Source organism: Pseudophryne corroboree, chromosome 4 (assembly GCF_028390025.1).
Source record: "Pseudophryne corroboree isolate aPseCor3 chromosome 4, aPseCor3.hap2, whole genome shotgun sequence".
NCBI lineage: Eukaryota > Metazoa > Chordata > Amphibia > Anura > Myobatrachidae > Pseudophryne > Pseudophryne corroboree.
In genome coordinates this window covers 445,646,618-445,665,038 of record NC_086447.1, presented here as the reverse complement: position 1 = coordinate 445,665,038, position 18,421 = coordinate 445,646,618, and the positions used below count along the sequence as shown (strand labels likewise).

Genomic DNA, 18,421 nt, shown 5'->3' with positions numbered 1-18,421 from the left:
GGAAGCTCCCTGGCTCTCCCCTGCAGTCACTACACTACAGAAAGGGGTTAAAAAAGAGAGGGGGGCACAAATTAGGCGCAGTATAAACAATACAGCAGCTATAAAGGGAAAAACACTTATATAAGGTTATCCCTGTATATATATAGCGCTCTGGTGTGTGCTGGCAAACTCTCCCTCTGTCTCCCCAAAGGGCTAGTGGGGTCCTGTCCTCTATCAGAGCATTCCCTGTGTGTGTGCTGTGTGTCGGTACGTTTGTGTCGACATGTATGAGGAGAAAAATGATGAGGAGACGGAGTAGAGTGTCTGTAATAGTGTTGTCACCCCCTGGGGGGTCGACACCTGAGTGGATGTACTGTTGAAATTGCGTGACAGTGTCAGCTTTGTATAAAAGACAGTGGTTGACATGAGACAGCCGGCTACTCAGCTTGTGCATGTCCAGACGTCTCATACAGGGGCTCTAAAGCGCCCGTTACCTCAGATACAGACGCCGACACGGATACTGACTCCTGTGTCGACGGTGAAGAGACAACCGTGATTTCCAATAGGGCCACACATTGCATGATTGAGGCAATGGAAAAAGTTTACACTCTTCTGATAATATAAATACCACCAAAAAAAAAGGGGTATTATGTTTGGTGAGGAAAAACTTCCTGTAGTTTTCCTGAATCTGAGAAATAAAATGAGGTGTGTGATGATGCGTGGGTTTCCCCCCGATAACAATTGATAATTTCTAAAAAGTTATTGGCAGTATACCTTTTCCCGCCAGAGGTTAGGGTGCGTTGGGAAACACCCCCTAGGGGGGATAAGGCGCTCACACGCTTGTAAGAACAAGGGCTCTACCCTCTCTGGAGATGGCCGCCCTTAGGGATCCTGCTGATAGAAAGCAGGAGGGTATCCTAAAATGTATTTACACACATACTGGTGTTATACTGCGACCAGCAATCGCCTCAGCCTGGATGTGCAGTGCTGGGTTGGCGTGGTCGGATTCCCTGACTGGAAATTTGATATCCTAGATAAGGACAGTATATTATTGCCTATAGAGCAATTAAAAGATGCATTTCTATATATGCAGGATGCACAGCGGAATATTTGCCGACTGGCATCAAGTATAAGTGCGTTGTCCAATTATACCAGTAAAGTGGTCAGGTGATGCGGATTCCAAACGGCATTTGGAAGTATTGCCTTAAAAAAAAAAAAAAAAAAAAAGGGGATGTACCCCAGGTCGCCTCTCAAAATAAGACGCCGTATTATCAGGCGCAGTCCTGGTTGGCAAGCGGACAAAAGGGTTCCTCTTTTCTGCTCGTGACAGAGGGAGAGGAAAATGGCTGCAGAGATCAGCCAGTTCCCAGGGACAGAAACCCTTTTCCGCCTCTGCCAAGCTCTCAGTATGACGCTAGGGCTTTACAAGTTCAGGCACGGTGGGGGCCCGTTCTCAATGAATTTCAGTGCGCAGTGGGCTCACTCGCAAGTAGACCCCTGGATCCTTCAGGTAATATTTCAGGGGTACAAATTGGAATTCGAGACGTATTCCCCTCGCCGTTTCCAAAAGTCTGTTTTACCGACGTCTCCCGCTAACAGGGAGGCAGTTTTGGAAGCCATTCACAAGCTGTATTCCCAGCAGGTGATAATTAAGGTACCCCTCCTGCAACAGGGAACGGGGTATTATTCCACACTATTGTGGTACCGAAGCCAGACGGCTCGGTGAGACCGATTTTAAAATCTAAAATCTAAAATCTTTGAACACTTACATACAGAGGTTCAAATTCAAAATTGAGTCACTCAGAGCAGTGATTGCAAACCTGGAAGAAGGGGACTACATGATGTCTCGGGACATCAAGGATGCTTACCTTCATGTCAAAATTTACCCTTCTCACCAAGGGTATCTCAGGTTATGGTACAGAACTGTCACTATCAGTTCAGACGCTGCTGTAGGGATGGTCCACGGCACCCCGGGTCTTTACTGAAGTAATGACCGTAATGATGATATTCCTTCGAAGGAAGGGAATTTTAGTTATCCTTTACTTGGACGATTCCCTGATAAGGGTGAGATCCAGGGAACAGTTGGAGATCGGTGTAGCACTACCTCAGGTAGTGTTGCGGCAGCACGATTGGATTCTCAATATTCCAAAATCGCAGCTGGTTCCGACGACTTGTCTTCTGTTCCTAGGGATGATCCTGGACACAGTCCAGAAAGAAGGTGTTTCTCCCGGAGGAGAAAGCCAGGGAGTTATCCGAGCTAGTCAGGAACCTCCTAAAACCGAACCAAGTCTCAGTGCATCAATGCACAAGGATTCTGGGTAAAAATGGTGGCTTCCTACGAAGCAATCCCATTCGGCAGATTCCACGCAAGACTTTCCAGTGGAACCTACTGGACAAATGGTCCGGGTCGCATCTACAGATGCTTCAGCGGATAACCCTGTCACCAGGGACAAGGGTATCCCTCCTGTGGTGGTTGCAGAGTGCTCATCTTCTAGAGGGCCGCAGATTCGGCATGCAGGACTGGGTCCTGGTGGCCACGGATGCCAGCCTGCGAGGCTGGGGAGCAGTCACACAGGGAAGGAATATCCAGGGCTTATGGTCAAGCCTGGAGACATCACTTCACATAAATGTCCTGAAGCTAAGGGCCATTTTCAATGCTCTAAGCTTAGCAAGACCTCTGCTTCAAGGTCAGCCGGTGTTGATCCAGTCGGACAACATTACGGCAGTCACCCACGTAAACAGACAGGGTGCCACAAGAAGCAGGAGGGCAATGGCAGAAGCTGCAAGGATTCTTCGCGGGGCGAAAAACCATGTGATAGCACTGTCAGCAGTTTTCATTCCGGGAGTGGACAACTGGGAAGCAGTTTTCCTCAGCACGACCTCCACCCGGGAGAGTAAGGACTTCACCCAGAAGTCTTCCACATGATTATAAACCGTTGGGAAAAACTCGACAGGTGTTGCGCCACGTCAAGGGACCCTCAGGCAATAGCTGTAGATGCTCTGGTAACACCGTGGGTGTACCAATCAGTGTATGGGTTCCCTCCTCTGCCTCTCATACCCAAGGTACTGAGATTGATAAGATGGAGAGGAGTAAGCACTATATTAGTGGCTCCGGATTGGCCAAGAAGGAATTGGTAACCGGAACTTCAAGAGATGCTCACGGAGGATCCGTAGCCTCTACCTCTAAGAAGGGACCTGCTCCAGCAAGGACCTTGTCTGTTCCAAGACTTACCGCGGCTGCGTTGACGGCATGGCGGTTGAACGCCGGATCCTGAAGGAAAAAGGCATTCCGGATGAAGTCATCCCTATCCTGATCAAAGCCAGGAAGGATGTAACCGCAAAACATTATCACCGCATTTGGCGAAAATATGTTGCGTGGTGCGAGGCCAGTAAGGCTTGACGGAGGAAATTCAACTGGGTCGATTCCTACATTTCCTGCAAACAGGAGTATCTATGGGCCTGAAATTGGGGTCCATTAAGGTTCAAATTTCGGCTCTGTCAATTTTCTTCCAAAAAAGAACTAGCTTCAGTCCCTGAAGTTCAGACATTTGTTAAAGGGGTACTGCATATACAGCCTCCTTTTGTGCCTTTAGTGGCACTTTTGGGATCTCCAGGTGGTTTTTGGGTTCCAAAAGTCACATTGGTTTGACACACTTAAATCTGTGGAGTTAAAATATCTCACAGAAAAAGTGGTCATGCTGTTGGCTCTGGCCTGGGCCAGGCGCGTGTCAGAATTGGTGGCTTTATCCTGTAAAAGCCCTTATCTGATTTTCCATTCGGACAGGGCGGAATTGAGGACTCGTCCTCAGTTTCTCCCTAAGGTGGTTTCAGCGTTCACCTGAACCAAACCTATTGTGGTGCCTGCGGCTACTAGGGACTTGGAGGACTCCAAGTTGCTAGACGTTGTCAGGACCCGGAAAATATATGTTTCCAGGACGGCTGGAGTCAGGAAATCTGACTCGCTGTTTATCCTCTATGCACCCAACTAGCTGGGTGCTCCTGCTTCTAAGCAGACTATTGCTCGTTGGATTTGTAGTACAATTCAACTTGCACATTCTGTGGCAGGCCTGCCACAGCCAAAAATCTGTAAATGCCCACTCCACAAGGAAGGTGGGCTCATCTTGGGCAGCTGCCCGAGGGGTCTCGGCTTTACAACTTTGCCGAGCAGTTACTTGGTCAGGAGCAAATACGTTTGTAAAATTCTACAAATTTGATACCCTGGCTGAGGAGGACCGGGAGTTCTCTCATTGGGGGCTGCAGAGTCATCCGCACTCTCCCGCCCGTTTGGGAGCTTTGGTATAATCCCCATGGTCCTTACGGAGTTCCCAGCATCCACTAGGACGTCAGAGAAAATAAGAATTTACTTACCGATAATTCTATTTCTCGTAGTCCGTAGTGGATGCTGGGCGCCCATCCCAAGTGCGGATTGTCTGCAATACTGGTACATAATTATTGTTACCAAAAAAAAAAAAAAAAAAATTCGGGTTATTGTTGTAGTGAGCCATCTTTTCGAGAGGCTTCTCTATTATCATGCTGTTAACTGGGTTCAGATCACAAGTTGTACAGTGTGATTGGTGTGGCTGGTATGAGTCTTACCCGGGATTCAAAATCCTTCCTTATTGTGTACGCTCGTCCGGGCACAGTATCCTAACTGAGGCTTGGAGGAGGGTCATAGGGGGAGGAGCCAGTGCACACCAGGTGATCCTAAAGCTTTCTTTAGATGTGCCCTGTCTCCTGCGGAGCCGCTATTCCCCATGGTCCTTACGGAGTTCCCAGCATCCACTACGGACTACGAGAAATAGAATTATCGGTAAGTAAATTCTTATTTTTTTTAACTATTTAAATATTATATATACACATCTGCAGAAGTGGTCTCCTCGACAAAAATTGGGGGACACCGTGAGGCGGTGCAGTCGCATGTGATCTGACCATGCCAGTTAAGTGGTTAAATAACATTAGGGGCTGGATCCAAGCTGAAGAAATTGCAGGATGCTTTGCATGTAATTTTTTACGGTAAGGCAGATTCTGGTCCCAGCTTCTGGAAGTGCGAGCGGAATCTGACTACGGTAACTGTTTGATAAAAGTGAAAGTCTGATTGGATTCGGCCCTATGAATACTCACACTTATAGTATTTATAGCTAAATAGATTTTTAAGATGTGGATGCTATTCACATATGGTATATGGATACATGTTGTTCTAAAATATCACATATTATTTGCCCAACTTCACATTGGCAAACCGTGCCACCGTCTGATATGTAACTTTTCACTTACATAAGTACTGAAATATAATTGCCTCTTTTTTTTTTCTTCCAGCTGACTATTTTAATGAAGGTCTTAAGGACCCAGAAGATGGCAAAGAGCGTTTTGAGAGGTGCCAGTTGCTATGGAAGCAGATGAAATCCCAGACAGAGGTCAGTGAGTTCCATTATCACTTAAAGGGTATTAAGAGTGTTCTTGGTGAACCTTTCCATTTCCGTCAACCTTTCTGAATGCAAAGTAGAAGCTGTTCCTAATGAGAATATGACAGGCAACATGCTTTCTGTCATTATTAAACTAACCCTAAATTACAGCATTACAGTTTTAGTAACTGTATAATTAAAATAATGTAAACACTTCTAAAGCAGCACCCATTGAATGTATCAAGAAAATAAAAGCATGAAAAAAAATCAGAAAGTTGAACAGTTTCATGAGCACCAAGTATAGTATACAGTATGCAGAATACAATTAACTTGTTCCAGCTAGTGCCTATTATGTTAGCTTTGGCCAATTATAACTAATTATAACTTCACCCTTGTGAAGCCAATTATAACTTCACTCTTGTGAAGCCAGCATTCCCTGTTGCTAATTGGTCAATCTTAGTCAATAATAGTAGGTTAGGGCCTTTATAACTAGTGTACCCATGTGAGGATTGCACTTCCAGTCCCTAATAAGTTATATGGGGCAACTACTATACACAATGTGAAGACTGCATTCCCTGTCCCTAATAGCTGAGGATGGGGAATTAGAACTAGTGTACCCATTGAAGACTGCACACTAAGGGCCTATTTGAGGTTGGATTGCAAATTGCTATCCAACCGAAATAATTAAGTTTGCCCCGCGGGCGCATGCGCAGGGACCTGTGCATGCGCCCGCATTTAATGCGGGGACCCCGCAGTATTTGCAGACGCATCTGGCTGATTGACAGGCAGAGGCGTTCGCGGGGCGGCAGCGCTCCATTTCCAAGATGGAGTTTTGTGAGGGTGGTGGCCGCTCTGATCAAAAAGATGACACATGCGCAGTGTCCGATTCCTCCAAATGCCAGTTAAGTAACTTGCATAGGCAGCAGTTATCACTACCGCTGTCCCTGCTAGTTAACAGAGTGTGCGCAGTGGATCGCTGTGCTGGCCACGGGTTCTATTCCCACTCTATGGGTGTCGTGGACACCCACGAGTGGGAATAGTCCCTGTTGGTCGGCATGCTGACTGGCGGGCTAGTGAGTGTTCGGGATCCCGGCACCGATACTGTGAGACCACCGGGCACTTGACCGCATCCCGCCAGGTTATAGTATCTCTGTCCCTACTTCCCCTACCATGGTGCTGCTGTATATGGAGACTGATTGTCTTTTTTCTTGTGCAAATTGAAATTCTCTGTGTACAGGATTATTTATTTATTTATTTAAATATATAGCGCAGCATATTATATTTATTTATATAGCGCAGCATATTCCGTTGCCCTTTACAATTGGAAACAACAATGATAACACAAACTGGGTAATAACAGACGGACATAGAGCTATCTTCTATTTTTAATTTCACAACCGTATTCTGCATTCTGATTAGCAGCATAATCTTAGTATCATACCGTTTGATTATGTTTACTAAAGGTACTACATGCTATCTGCTAAAGTACCTACTTTGTTGTGGCCACAAAGGTCCCTGTTAGTTTGAAACTACAGTATACACGTGAGTAGCCTTCACCCAAAGTGTTGAAGCACAAATATGATTGCTTGAGCATCGTCTTCTTCGCAGGCCACTTTATGTTCCCTCTGCTGGAATCACCTCACAGGCTCCTATCATGTCTACTCAAGGGGACTTTCCCAGTGTATGAAGCTTTAGTTTGTAGATCCCTCTTCTGCATAATACATGCTTTGCTACTGTGTTGCAGTATAGTTCCACAGTGGCTCAGCCCCAGACAGAAGTGTGGGCTTCCACTCTAGAGATTGTTTAACACTACCTTTGGATATACCTCACTCCATCTATTCGCTGTGTGGGTACCTTACACCGCCTCTGTTTGCACATCACCTGGGGCTGCAGGGCCTTTCCCAGTCATTACTATGTTTAGCTCATGTGTCTGGCTTGCTACTGCAGACATCTTGCAGTTCTTCAATATCCATACACCTCCCTTGTGGAGGATGATTGCCAGCATGTCTCTAGGTTCATTTTGATATGATCAAACAGGTCAGGTTACTGTTATGGCCTTAATAGCAGCGGTTGAAACTCTCTATGGCTACTGACAGTGCAAACTGTTCTTCCCAGGGCATGTCTTTATTGGTTTCTGTCCTAATGATGGAAGTTTGTTAAACGGGCAGAACCCTAGAGCTAACCTACTGATTGGTTCATAGCTCTCTAGTAACCTTATTGTGTTTTTGTTCGTTCACTCTAGCACCGCATCAGGGGCAAATATCTCAGATGTTAAGTGTTGTCTAATGGCCCGTACACACTGGCTGATATATCATTCACAGACATGTCGCGTCGGCCCCGCAGCACAGCCGACGGCCAATATATCTACCGATATATTAGCGCACCGCTTTGTGTCTACGGGCGGTCAGCCGACTGCCTGTACACATGCTGTGGCAGCCAGCGGTGATTGACAGCTGAACTAGGCGGGCATGTGTACACGCTCGCCCAGTTCATGACGTCAGTCCCCGACGGATCGGGCAGTGTGTATACACAGCACACTGCCCGGTCCGTCCATAGATATATCTGCCAATCAATTGATCGGCAGATATATCTATGAGTGTGTACCCACCCTTACACAAAGATTTGCGGTGTCCGTCCCAACGGAGTATTATAGTTAAACAATGCTGCTTTTATCCTTCCTAATGTGGCCATTTCTGACTGAGGCAACTGAGAAAGAGTTGACGTTCAGACCCCTTGCTGCTCTGTCCCCTGAGGAGAGCACACTAGGGGATCTCCGGTGACTTTTGAGTGGCCATCCTCTACAGCAGCCTGCACTCCTACAGATAAGTATGGTGGTTTTCTAATGTTCTCCTAGATGTTATTAATGTAACTATGTGTCCCCATTGTGTGTTCTGGGGACTGGCCTGTAACATTAACTCAGTCACCAGTGCACTGGCCACCAGAGTAGGGTCCCAATGGGGCGGCTGGAGTGTGCACTGCGTCTCCAGCAGAGCCACAAGCCATCCAAGTAAATATAAAAAAGAAAAACCTAAGTTAAATAAAATAAAAACATAACCAGCTGCAGAAGCAGTTGAAAGAATGTGCACAGTTCTATTGGACACCAAAATTAAACTGAAGGCTGCAGACAGGGGGTGGGGTATAGGGGAGGAGAAGCCTGTGCTGTTTGGACTCCTCCTGCTCCACCTATACCCAACGTATTCCAGTGTCCCCCATCGAAAAAAAGAAATAATTTATATCTAATATTATAATTCCTAAATATAAAATCTAGGAGAAAATGACTTATCTGCAGGAGCACATGTTGCTGTATAGACACTGGTCTCCCGAAGTTCACCGGAGCTTTTCTAGTGGGATGTATTCATATAGGGGGTTATTCAGATGTATTTGGAGGTGTAACATCATGGGCAAATTATCGATTATCGGTGCTTTGTGCAAGCGCAGGACCCAGTCTTCACGTGCGTAAATGGGTTCTGCGACATAGTACGCAGCCCTGCATCAGACTGTCATTATTACAATACTTGCTCCATTACACTACAGATGTGTCCTCATACATCTATCCTCAATACGCCATACCCTGCGAGATGCCTGGCATGAGTGAGCCGGCAGTTCCCGGGCAGCTCTGCTAACGTCTGCCATTTTTTTTTTTTACGAAAGTGTATCTTATTTGCATCGCTGTGCGACTAAGGGTACTCCTTTTTTCCAGTGTAAACATGCCTAGCCTAGGAAGCCTTTCCTCATTCTAGCGTCTCCATCCCCTTAATCAATTTGGTAGCCTGTCTCTGAACGTTTTCTAGTTCCAGGATATTATTTTTATAGTATGGTGCCCATAATTGTGCACAGTATTCGAGATGTGGCCTCACTAATGATTTATATAATGGGAGTATAACACTCTCATCCCTTGCATCAGTTCTCCGCTTTATGCATGCTAATACCTGGTTTGCCTTTTTTTGCTGCATTCCTACTTTGGGTACTACTGCTAAGTTTGTTATCTGTGTGAACACCTACAGTGTGTGAGCACCTAAATACTCAGTTATAGTAAGATGTTCAGACACCAACACAGAGCCTTACAGTGGGATTAATGGTAATTGACATCCTGGCACAGCATAGACGCTCATATGCATCACCTGATGGGCTTTAATATCTTCCACACAATACTTGTTAACCAATGTTATTGTTAATTGGGCAGATCATACATTTTAAATGACGTTACAGAATTATTTTTTTACTTTCAGCAACTTCAAGAAGAGCTGAACAAAAAGCTTTTTGACAATCTAGAATGCTTTTTAAAAAAATCTCACTCAGATTTTCATGACAAAAAGAATGACTGGAGTTGCAGAGTAAGGTCTAGTGAAATCCCTACGGCGGCTCTTCTTCTTGGTAAGTTCCAGATTTCTTACACTCATGTTTTAAATGATGTATTCCACAAGTTAAAGCACATTCGTAAATCCCAGTGTTGGATTTCCACTAGCCACGTGCCATGGGGCGCCACTTGCTGGGGGGTGGCACAGCAGGTTCCCCTGCATGAGGACTCTGCTAGGCTGCTGGCCTAATGAGTCAGGTGATTTCTTCTTTTTTTGTCATTATGATCTATTTTTTTATTTTGCAACTGAGTGGTGTGTGTGGAAGACCGGCCAATAATGTTGTGTTTAGGGGTGGCCTGACCCCTAAATCCGCCCCTGGTAAATTTGCCATTAAAAAAACTGTACTCAAAATCGTTTTTTTGCCCTAGACAAGCTTCTAATCTGAGTTGAAATCTGGTGAGGGTCCTTTGTATATCTTACAGTTGCTGCAGAACTAAAGCAGGTGATTAATCTGACTTTTTTCCGATGTTTCACCGTTTTTTTTTCTTTTCTTTTTTTTCTTTTACAGGGTATTCCGATGGATCGCCTGTAAAAAAAAAAACCAAAAAAAAAAAAAGAAACCTTCTTCCGAAAACACACAGGTTTAGTGAAACCTATGTGTTTTCATGTGAAACAGCCCCGTTTTCGGACGAAAACGGGTCTGTCTTTGGGGATTCTGCTTCACCTGCCGGAGGCAGGTGAAACAAAATCCCCGATTAGCCGTCGCAAGCCGCGGCTTAGCGGGGCTAATTAGCTAGCCCCCGGCGAAACAATTACCGGGGCTAATTGGATATCCCTGTGTTTCCTGCTGAGCTACAAACATCGTTCTCCTGTCCTCCACCTTCCTGAACGTTTCTATAAATTTAACAGGTTCAGAATAGATTGTCAAATAACTCTGGGAGGACCTGTGCAGTATTGCTGGAGTAATGCCTTTAGCTGGACTACTCCTTTAACCACTTAACTGGCATGGTCAGATCACATGCGATTGCGCCACCCACTGTGTCCCCCAGTTTTTGATGAGAGAGCCGTTCTGCAGATGTGCATAATGTAATATTTAAATATTTGTAAAAATAATTTTTTAACTATATTAAATAAATTAATTTTTCTCTGACGTCCTAGTGGATGCTGGGACTTCCGTAAGGACCATGGGGAATAGCGGCTCCGCAGGAGACTGGGCACAAAAAGTAAAAGCTTTAGACTAGCTGGTGTGCACTGGCTCCTCCCCCTATGACCCTCCTCCAAGCCTCAGTTAGATTTTTGTGCCCGAACGAGAAGGGTGCATGCTAAGTGGCTCTCCTGAGCTGCTTAGAAGTAAAAGTTTAAATAGGTTTTTTATTTTCAGTGAGTCCTGCTGGCAACAGGCTCACTGCATCGTGGGACTAAGGGGAGAAGAAGCGAACTCACCTGCGTGCAGAGTGGATTGGGCTTCTTGGCTACTGGACATTAGCTCCAGAGGGACGATCACAGGTTCAGCCTGGATGGGTCCCGGAGCCGCGCCGCCGGCCCCCTTACAGAGCCAGAAGAGCGAAGAGGTCCGGAGAAATCGGCGGCAGAAGACGTTCCTGTCTTCAGATAAGGTAGCGCACAGCACTGCAGCTGTGCGCCATTGCTCTCAGCACACTTCACACTCCGGTCACTGAGGGTGCAGGGCGCTGGGGGGGAGCGCCCTGAGACGCAATAAAACATGTTTAAACCTTATATGGCTAAAGAAATACATCACATATAGCTCCTGGGCTATATGGATGCATTTCACCCCTGCCAGTTTTCCTAAAAAAAAAAAAAGCGGGAGAAAAGGCCGCCGTGAAGGGGGCGGAGCCTATCTCCTCAGCACACAAGCGCCATTTTCCCTCACAGTTCCGCTGGAAGGAAGGCTCCCAGACTCTCCCCTGCAGTCCTGCTACAGAATCAGGGTAAAATAAGAGAGGGGGGGCACTATTGGCAGCTAATATAAAACAGCAGCTATAAAGGGAGTAACACTTACATAAGGTTATCCCTGTATATATATAGCGCTCTGGTGTGTGCTGGCAAACTCTCCCTCTGTCTCCCCAAAGGGCTCGTGGGGTCCTGTCCTCTTTCAGAGCATTCCCTGTGTGTGTGCTGGGTGTCGGTACGATTGTGTCGACATGTATGAGGAGGAAAATGATGTGGAAGCAGAGCAATTGCCTGTGTTAGTGATGTCACCCCCTAGGGAGTCGACACCTGACTGGATGGTCGTATTTAAAGAATTACGTGACAGTGTCAGCACTTTGCAAAAAACTGTTGACGACATGAGACAGCCGGCAAATCAATTAGTGCCTGTTCAGGCGTCTCAGACACCGTCGGGGGCGCTAAAACGCCCGTTACCTCAGATGGTCGACACAGACCCAGACACGGATACTGAATCCAGTGTCGACGGTGAGGAGACAAACGTAATGTCCAGTAGGGCCACACGTTACATGATCACGGCAATGAAGGAGGCATTGAATATTTCTGACACTACAAGTACCACAAAAAAGGGTATTATGTGGGGTGTGAAAAAACTACCAGTAGTTTTTCCTGAATCAGATGAATTAAATGAGGTGTGTGATAAAGCGTGGCTTTCCCCCGATAAAAAACTGCTGATTTCTAATAAATTATTGGCACTATACCCTTTCCCGCAGAGGTTAGGGCGCGTTGGGAAACACCCCCTAGGGTAGATAAGGCGCTCACACGCTTATCAAAACAAGTGGCGTTACCGTCTCCCGATACGGCCGCCCTTAAGGAACCAGCTGATAGAAGGCTGGAAAATATCCTAAAAGGTATATACACACATACTGGTGTTATACTGCGACCAGCAATCGCCTCAGCCTGGATGTGCAGTGCTGGAGTGGCTTGGTCGGATTCCCTGACTGAAAATATTGATACCCTGGATAGGGACAGTATATTATTAACTATAGAGCATTTAAAGGATGCATTACTATATATGCGAGATGCACAGAGGGATATTTGCACCCTGGCATCTAGAGTGAGTGCGATGTCCATTTCTGCCAGAAGAGCGTTATGGACGCGACAGTGGTCAGGTGATGCGGATTCCAAACGACATATGGAAGTATTGCCGTATAAAGGGGAGGAGTTATTTGGGGTCGGTCTATCGGACCTGGTGGCCACAGCAACGGCTGGAAAATCCACCTTCTTACCCCAGGTCACCTCTCAGCAGAAAAAGACACCGTCTTTTCAAACTCAGTCCTTTCGTTCCCATAAGGGCAAGCGGGCAAAAGGCCACTCATTTCTGCCCCGGGGCAGAGGAAGGGGAAAAAGACTGCACCAGGCAGCCTCTTCCCAGGAGCAGAAGCCCTCCCCCGCTTCTGCCAAGTCTTCAGCATGACGCTGGGGCCTTACAAGCGGACTCAGGCACGGTGGGGGGCCGTCTCAAGAATTTCAGCGCGCAGTGGGCTCACTCGCAAGTGGACCCCTGGATCCTGCAGGTAGTATCACAGGGGTACAAATTGGAATTCGAGACGTCTCCCCCTCGCCGGTTCCTGAAGTCTGCTCTACCAACGTCTCCCTCCGACAGGGAGGCGGTAGTGGAAGCTATTCACAAGCTGTATTCCCAGCAGGTGATAATCAAGGTACCCCTCCTACAACAGGGAAAGGAGTATTTATTCCACGCTGTTTGTGGTACCGAAGCCGGACGGCTCGGTGAGACCAATTTTAAATCTAAAATCCTTGAACACTTACATAAAAAGGTTCAAATTCAAGATGGAGTCACTCAGAGCAGTGATAGCGAACCTGGAAGAAGGGGACTATATGGTGTCTCTGGACATCAAAGATGCTTATCTCCATGTCCCAATCTACCCTTCTCACCAAGGGTACCTCAGGTTTGTGGTACAAAACTGTCATTATCAGTTTCAGACGCTTCCGTTTGGATTGTCCACGGCACCACGGGTCTTTACCAAGGTAATGGCCGAAATGATGATTCTTCTTCGAAGAAAAGGCGTCTTAATTATCCCTTACTTGGACGATCTCCTGATAAGGGCAAGGTCCAGGGAACAGTTAGAGGTCGGAGTAGCACTATCTCAGGTAGTGCTACGTCAGCACGGGTGGATCCTAAATATCCCAAAATCACAGCTGATTCCAACAACACGTCTACTGTTCCTGGGGATGATTCTGGACACAGTCCAGAAAAAGGTGTTTCTCCCGGAGGAGAAGGCCAGGGAGTTATCCGAGCTAGTCAGGAAACTCCTAAAACCAGGCCAAGTGTCAGTGCATCAATGCACGAGAGTCCTTGGAAAAATGGTGGCTTCTTACGAAGCGATTCCATTCGGAAGATTCCATGCAAGAACTTTTCAGTGGGATCTGCTGGACAAATGGTCCGGATCGCATCTTCAGATGCATCAGCGGATAACCCTATCTCCAAGGACAAGGGTGTCTCTCCTGTGGTGGTTACAGAGTGCTCATCTTCTAGAGGGCCGCAGATTCGGCATTCAGGATTGGATGCTGGTGACCACCGATGCCAGCCTGAGAGGCTGGGGAGCAGTCACACAGGGAAGAAATTTCCAGGGCTTGTGGTCAAGCATGGAAACGTCTCTTCACATAAATATCCTGGAACTAAGGGCCATTTACAATGCCCTAAGTCAAGCAAGGCCTCTCCTTCAGGGTCAGTCGGTATTGATCCAATCGGACAACATCACGGCAGTCGCCCACGTCAACAGACAGGGCGGCACAAGAAGCAGGAGGGCAATGGCAGAAGCTGCAAGGATTCTTCGCTGGGCGGAAAATCATGTGGTGGCACTGTCAGCAGTGTTCATTCCGGGAGTGGACAACTGGGAAGCAGACTTCCTCAGCAGACACGACCTCCACCCGGGGGAGTGGGGACTTCACCCAGAAGTCTTTCAAGTGATTGTAAACCGTTGGGGAAAAACCAAAGGTGGACATGATGGCGTCCCGTCTCAACAAAAAACTGGACCGATATTGCGCCAGGTCAAGGGACCCTCAGGCAATAGCGGTGGACGCTCTGGTAACACCGTGGGTGTACCAGTCGGTGTATGTGTTCCCTCCTCTGCCTCTCATTCCAAAAGTACTGAGAATCATAAGAAGGAGAGGAGTGAAGACTATACTCGTGGCTCCGGATTGGCCAAGAAGAACTTGGTACCCGGAACTGCAAGAAATGCTCACGGAGGACCCGTGGCCTCTACCTCTAAGAAAGGACCTGCTCCAGCAGGGACCTTGTCTGTTCCAAGACTTACCGCGGCTGCGTTTGACGGCATGGCGGTTGAACGCCGGATCCTGATGGAAAAAGGCATTCCAGATGAAGTCATCCCTACCCTGATCAAAGCCAGGAAGGATGTAACTGCGAAACATTATCACCGCATTTGGCGAAAATATGTTTCCTGGTGTGAGGCTAAGAAGGCCCCCACAGAGGAATTTTAACTGGGTCGTTTCCTGCATTTCCTGCAAGCAGGACTGTCTATGGGCCTAAAATTAGGATCCATTAAGGTTCAAATTTCGGCCCTGTCGATCTTCTTCCAGAAAGAACTGGCTTCATTGCCTGAAGTTCAGACGTTTGTCAAGGGGGTACTGCATATACAACCTCCTTTTGTGCCACCAGTGGCACCTTGGGATCTCAATGTAGTTTTAGGGTTCCTAAAATCACATTGGTTTGAACCACTCACCACTGTGGAATTAAAATATCTCACATGGAAGGTGGTCATGCTGTTAGCTCTGGCGTCAGCCAGGCGTGTCTCAGAAATGGCGGCTTTGTCATATAAAAGCCCTTACCTAATTTTTCATTCAGACAGGGCAGAATTGAGGACTCGTCCTCAATTTCTCCCTAAGGTGGTTTCAGCGTTTCACATGAACCAACCTATTGTGGTGCCTGCGGCTACTAGGGACTTGGAGGACTCCAAGTTGTTGGACGTAGTCAGGGCCCTGAAAATATATGTTTCCAGGACGGCTGGAGTCAGAAAATCTGACTCGCTGTTTATCCTGTATGCACCCAACAAGCTGGGTGCTCCTGCTTCTAAGCAGACGATTGCTCGTTGGATTTGTAGTACAATTCAGCTTGCACATTCTGTGGCAGGACTGCCACAGCCAAAATCTGTTAAAGCCCATTCCACAAGAAAAGTGGGCTCATCTTGGGCGGCTGCCCGAGGGGTCTCGGCTTTACAACTTTGCCGAGCAGCTACTTGGTCAGGGGCAAACACGTTTGCAAAATTTTACAAATTCGATACCCTGGCTGAGGAGGACCTGGAGTTCTCTCATTCGGTGCTGCAGAGTCATCCGCACTCTCCCGCCCGTTTGGGAGCTTTGGTATAATCCCCATAGTCCTTACGGAAGTCCCAGCATCCACTAGGACGTCAGAGAAAATAAGAATTTACTTACCGATAATTCTATTTCTCGTAGTCCGTAGTGGATGCTGGGTGCCCATCCCAAGTGCGGATTGTCTGCAATACTTGTATATAGTTATTGTTACAAAAAATCGGGTTGTTTATTGTTGTGAGCCATCTTTTCAGAGGCTCCTACGTTTATCATACTGTTAACTGGGTTCAGATCACAGGTTATACAGTGTGATTGGTGTGGCTGGTATGAGTCTTACCCGGGATTCAAAATCTTTCCTTATTATGTACGCTCGTCCGGGCACAGTATCCTAACTGAGGCTTGGAGGAGGGTCATAGGGGGAGGAGCCAGTGCACACCAGCTAGTCTAAAGCTTTTACTTTTTGTGCCCAGTCTCCTGCGGAGCCGCTATTCCCCATGGTCCTTACGGAAGTCCCAGCATCCACTACGGACTATGAGAAATAGAATTATCGGTAAGTAAATTCTTATTTTACATCTTACACGCTAGTACGGTTTGCTTTTGTAGCCTCAGGTCTAGATGATCAGACCCATTATACTGATGACTGGGCATACAATATTTATATGTGGTCTACACATAAGGCAAACAGAGTGCATTTGTGAAGTCTTCCCCTTTCTTTTCTCTGACGTCCTAGTGGATGCTGGGGACTCCGTAAGGACCATGGGGAATAGACGGGCTCCGCAGGAGACTGGGCACTCTATAGAAAGATTTAGGACTATCTGGTGTGCACTGGCTCCTCCCCCTATGACCCTCCTCCAAGCCTCAGTTAGATTTCTGTGCCCGGCTGAGCTGGATGCACACTAGGGGCTCTCCTGAGCGCCTAGCAGAAAGTATAGTTTAGGTTTTTTATTTTCAGTGAGACCTGCTGGCAACAGGCTCACTGCAATGAGGGACTAAGGGGAGAAGAAGCGAACCTACCTAAGTGGTGGTAGCTTGGGCTTCTTAGGCTACTGGACACCATTAGCTCCAGAGGGATCGAACACAGGACCCGACCTCGTCGTCCGTTCCCGGAGCCGCGCCGCCGTCCCCTTTACAGAGCCAGAAACAAGAAGGTGGTCCGGAAAATCGGCGGCTGAAGACTTCTGTCTTCTCCAAGGTAGCGCACAGCACTGCAGCTGTGCGCCATTGCTCCTCATGCACACCACACACTGCGGTCGCTGATGGGTGCAGGGCGCTGGGGGGGGGGCGCCCTGAGCAGCAATAATAACACCTTGGCTGGCAAAACTAACACCATATATAGCCCCAGAGGCTATATAGGTGTATATTAACCCCTGCCAGAAACGATAAAATAGCGGGAGAAAGCCCGCCGAAAAAGGGGCGGAGCCAACTCCCTCAGCACACTGGCGCCATTATTCCCTCACAGTTCCGCTGGAAGGAAGCTCCCTGGCTCTCCCCTGCAGTCCTGCACTACAGAAAGGGTAAAAAAGAGAGGGGGGGCACAAATTAGGCGCAGTATATGTATATATATAGGCAGCTATAGGGGAAAACACTCTGTATAGTGATATCCCTGTGTTATATAGCGCCCTGGTGTGTGCTGGCATACTCTCCCTCTGTCTCCCCAAAGGGCTTTGTGGGGTCCTGTCCTCTGTAAGAGCATTCCCTGTGTGTCTGCTGTGTGTCGGTACTGCTGTGTCGACATGTATGATGAGGATAATGACGTGGAGGCGGAGCAAATGCCTGTGAATGTGATGTCACCCCCTGCGGGGTCGACACCAGTGTGGATGGACTTATGGAAGGAATTACGTGACAGTGTCAGCTCCTTACATAAAAGGTTTGACGACATAGGACAGCCGGCTACTCAGCTTGTGCCTGTCCAAGCGTCTCAAATGTCATCAGGGGCTGTAAAATGCCCGCTACCTCAGATGACAGATACAGATGTCGACACGGATACCGACTCCAGTGTCGACGATGATGAGACGAGTGTACCCTCCAATAGATCCACCCGTTATATGATTGAGGCTATGAAAAATGTATTACACATTTCTGATGATACCCCAGGTACCACAAAAAAGGGTATTATGTTTGGTGAGAAAAAACTACCAGTAGTTTTTCCTGCATCTGACGAACTAAATGAGGTGTGTGAGGAAGCGTGGACTTCCCCAGATAAGAAATTGATCATTTCAAAACGGTTAATGGCTGCGTACCCTTTCCCGCCAGAGGATAGGTCACGCTGGGAAACACCCCCTAGGGTAGATAAAGCGCTGACACGCTTATCAAAGAAGGTGGCACTACCGTCTCCGGATACGGCCGCCCTAAAAGAACCTGCTGATAGAAAGCAGGAAAGTACCCTAAAAGCTATATACACACACACTGGCATTATATTGAGACCCGCTATTGCATCAGCTTGGATGTGCAGTGCTGCTGCTGCGTGGTCAGACTCCCTGTCGGAAA

General features: G+C 47.4%; 1 protein-coding gene across 4 annotated transcripts in view; it reads left to right on the top strand.

Moving 5' to 3' along the window:
- Positions 1-18,421, top strand: part of ORC3 (origin recognition complex subunit 3) — a 234,743-nt gene that overhangs the window by 29,071 nt on the left and 187,251 nt on the right. For all 4 annotated transcript variants that reach the window (XM_063916932.1, XM_063916929.1, XM_063916930.1 and 1 more), the window contains exons 4-5: positions 5,296-5,393; positions 9,611-9,755. In XM_063916932.1, coding sequence (XP_063773002.1) covers positions 5,296-5,393; positions 9,611-9,755 — 243 coding nt within the window. The remainder of the gene's footprint in view (positions 1-5,295; positions 5,394-9,610; positions 9,756-18,421) is intronic.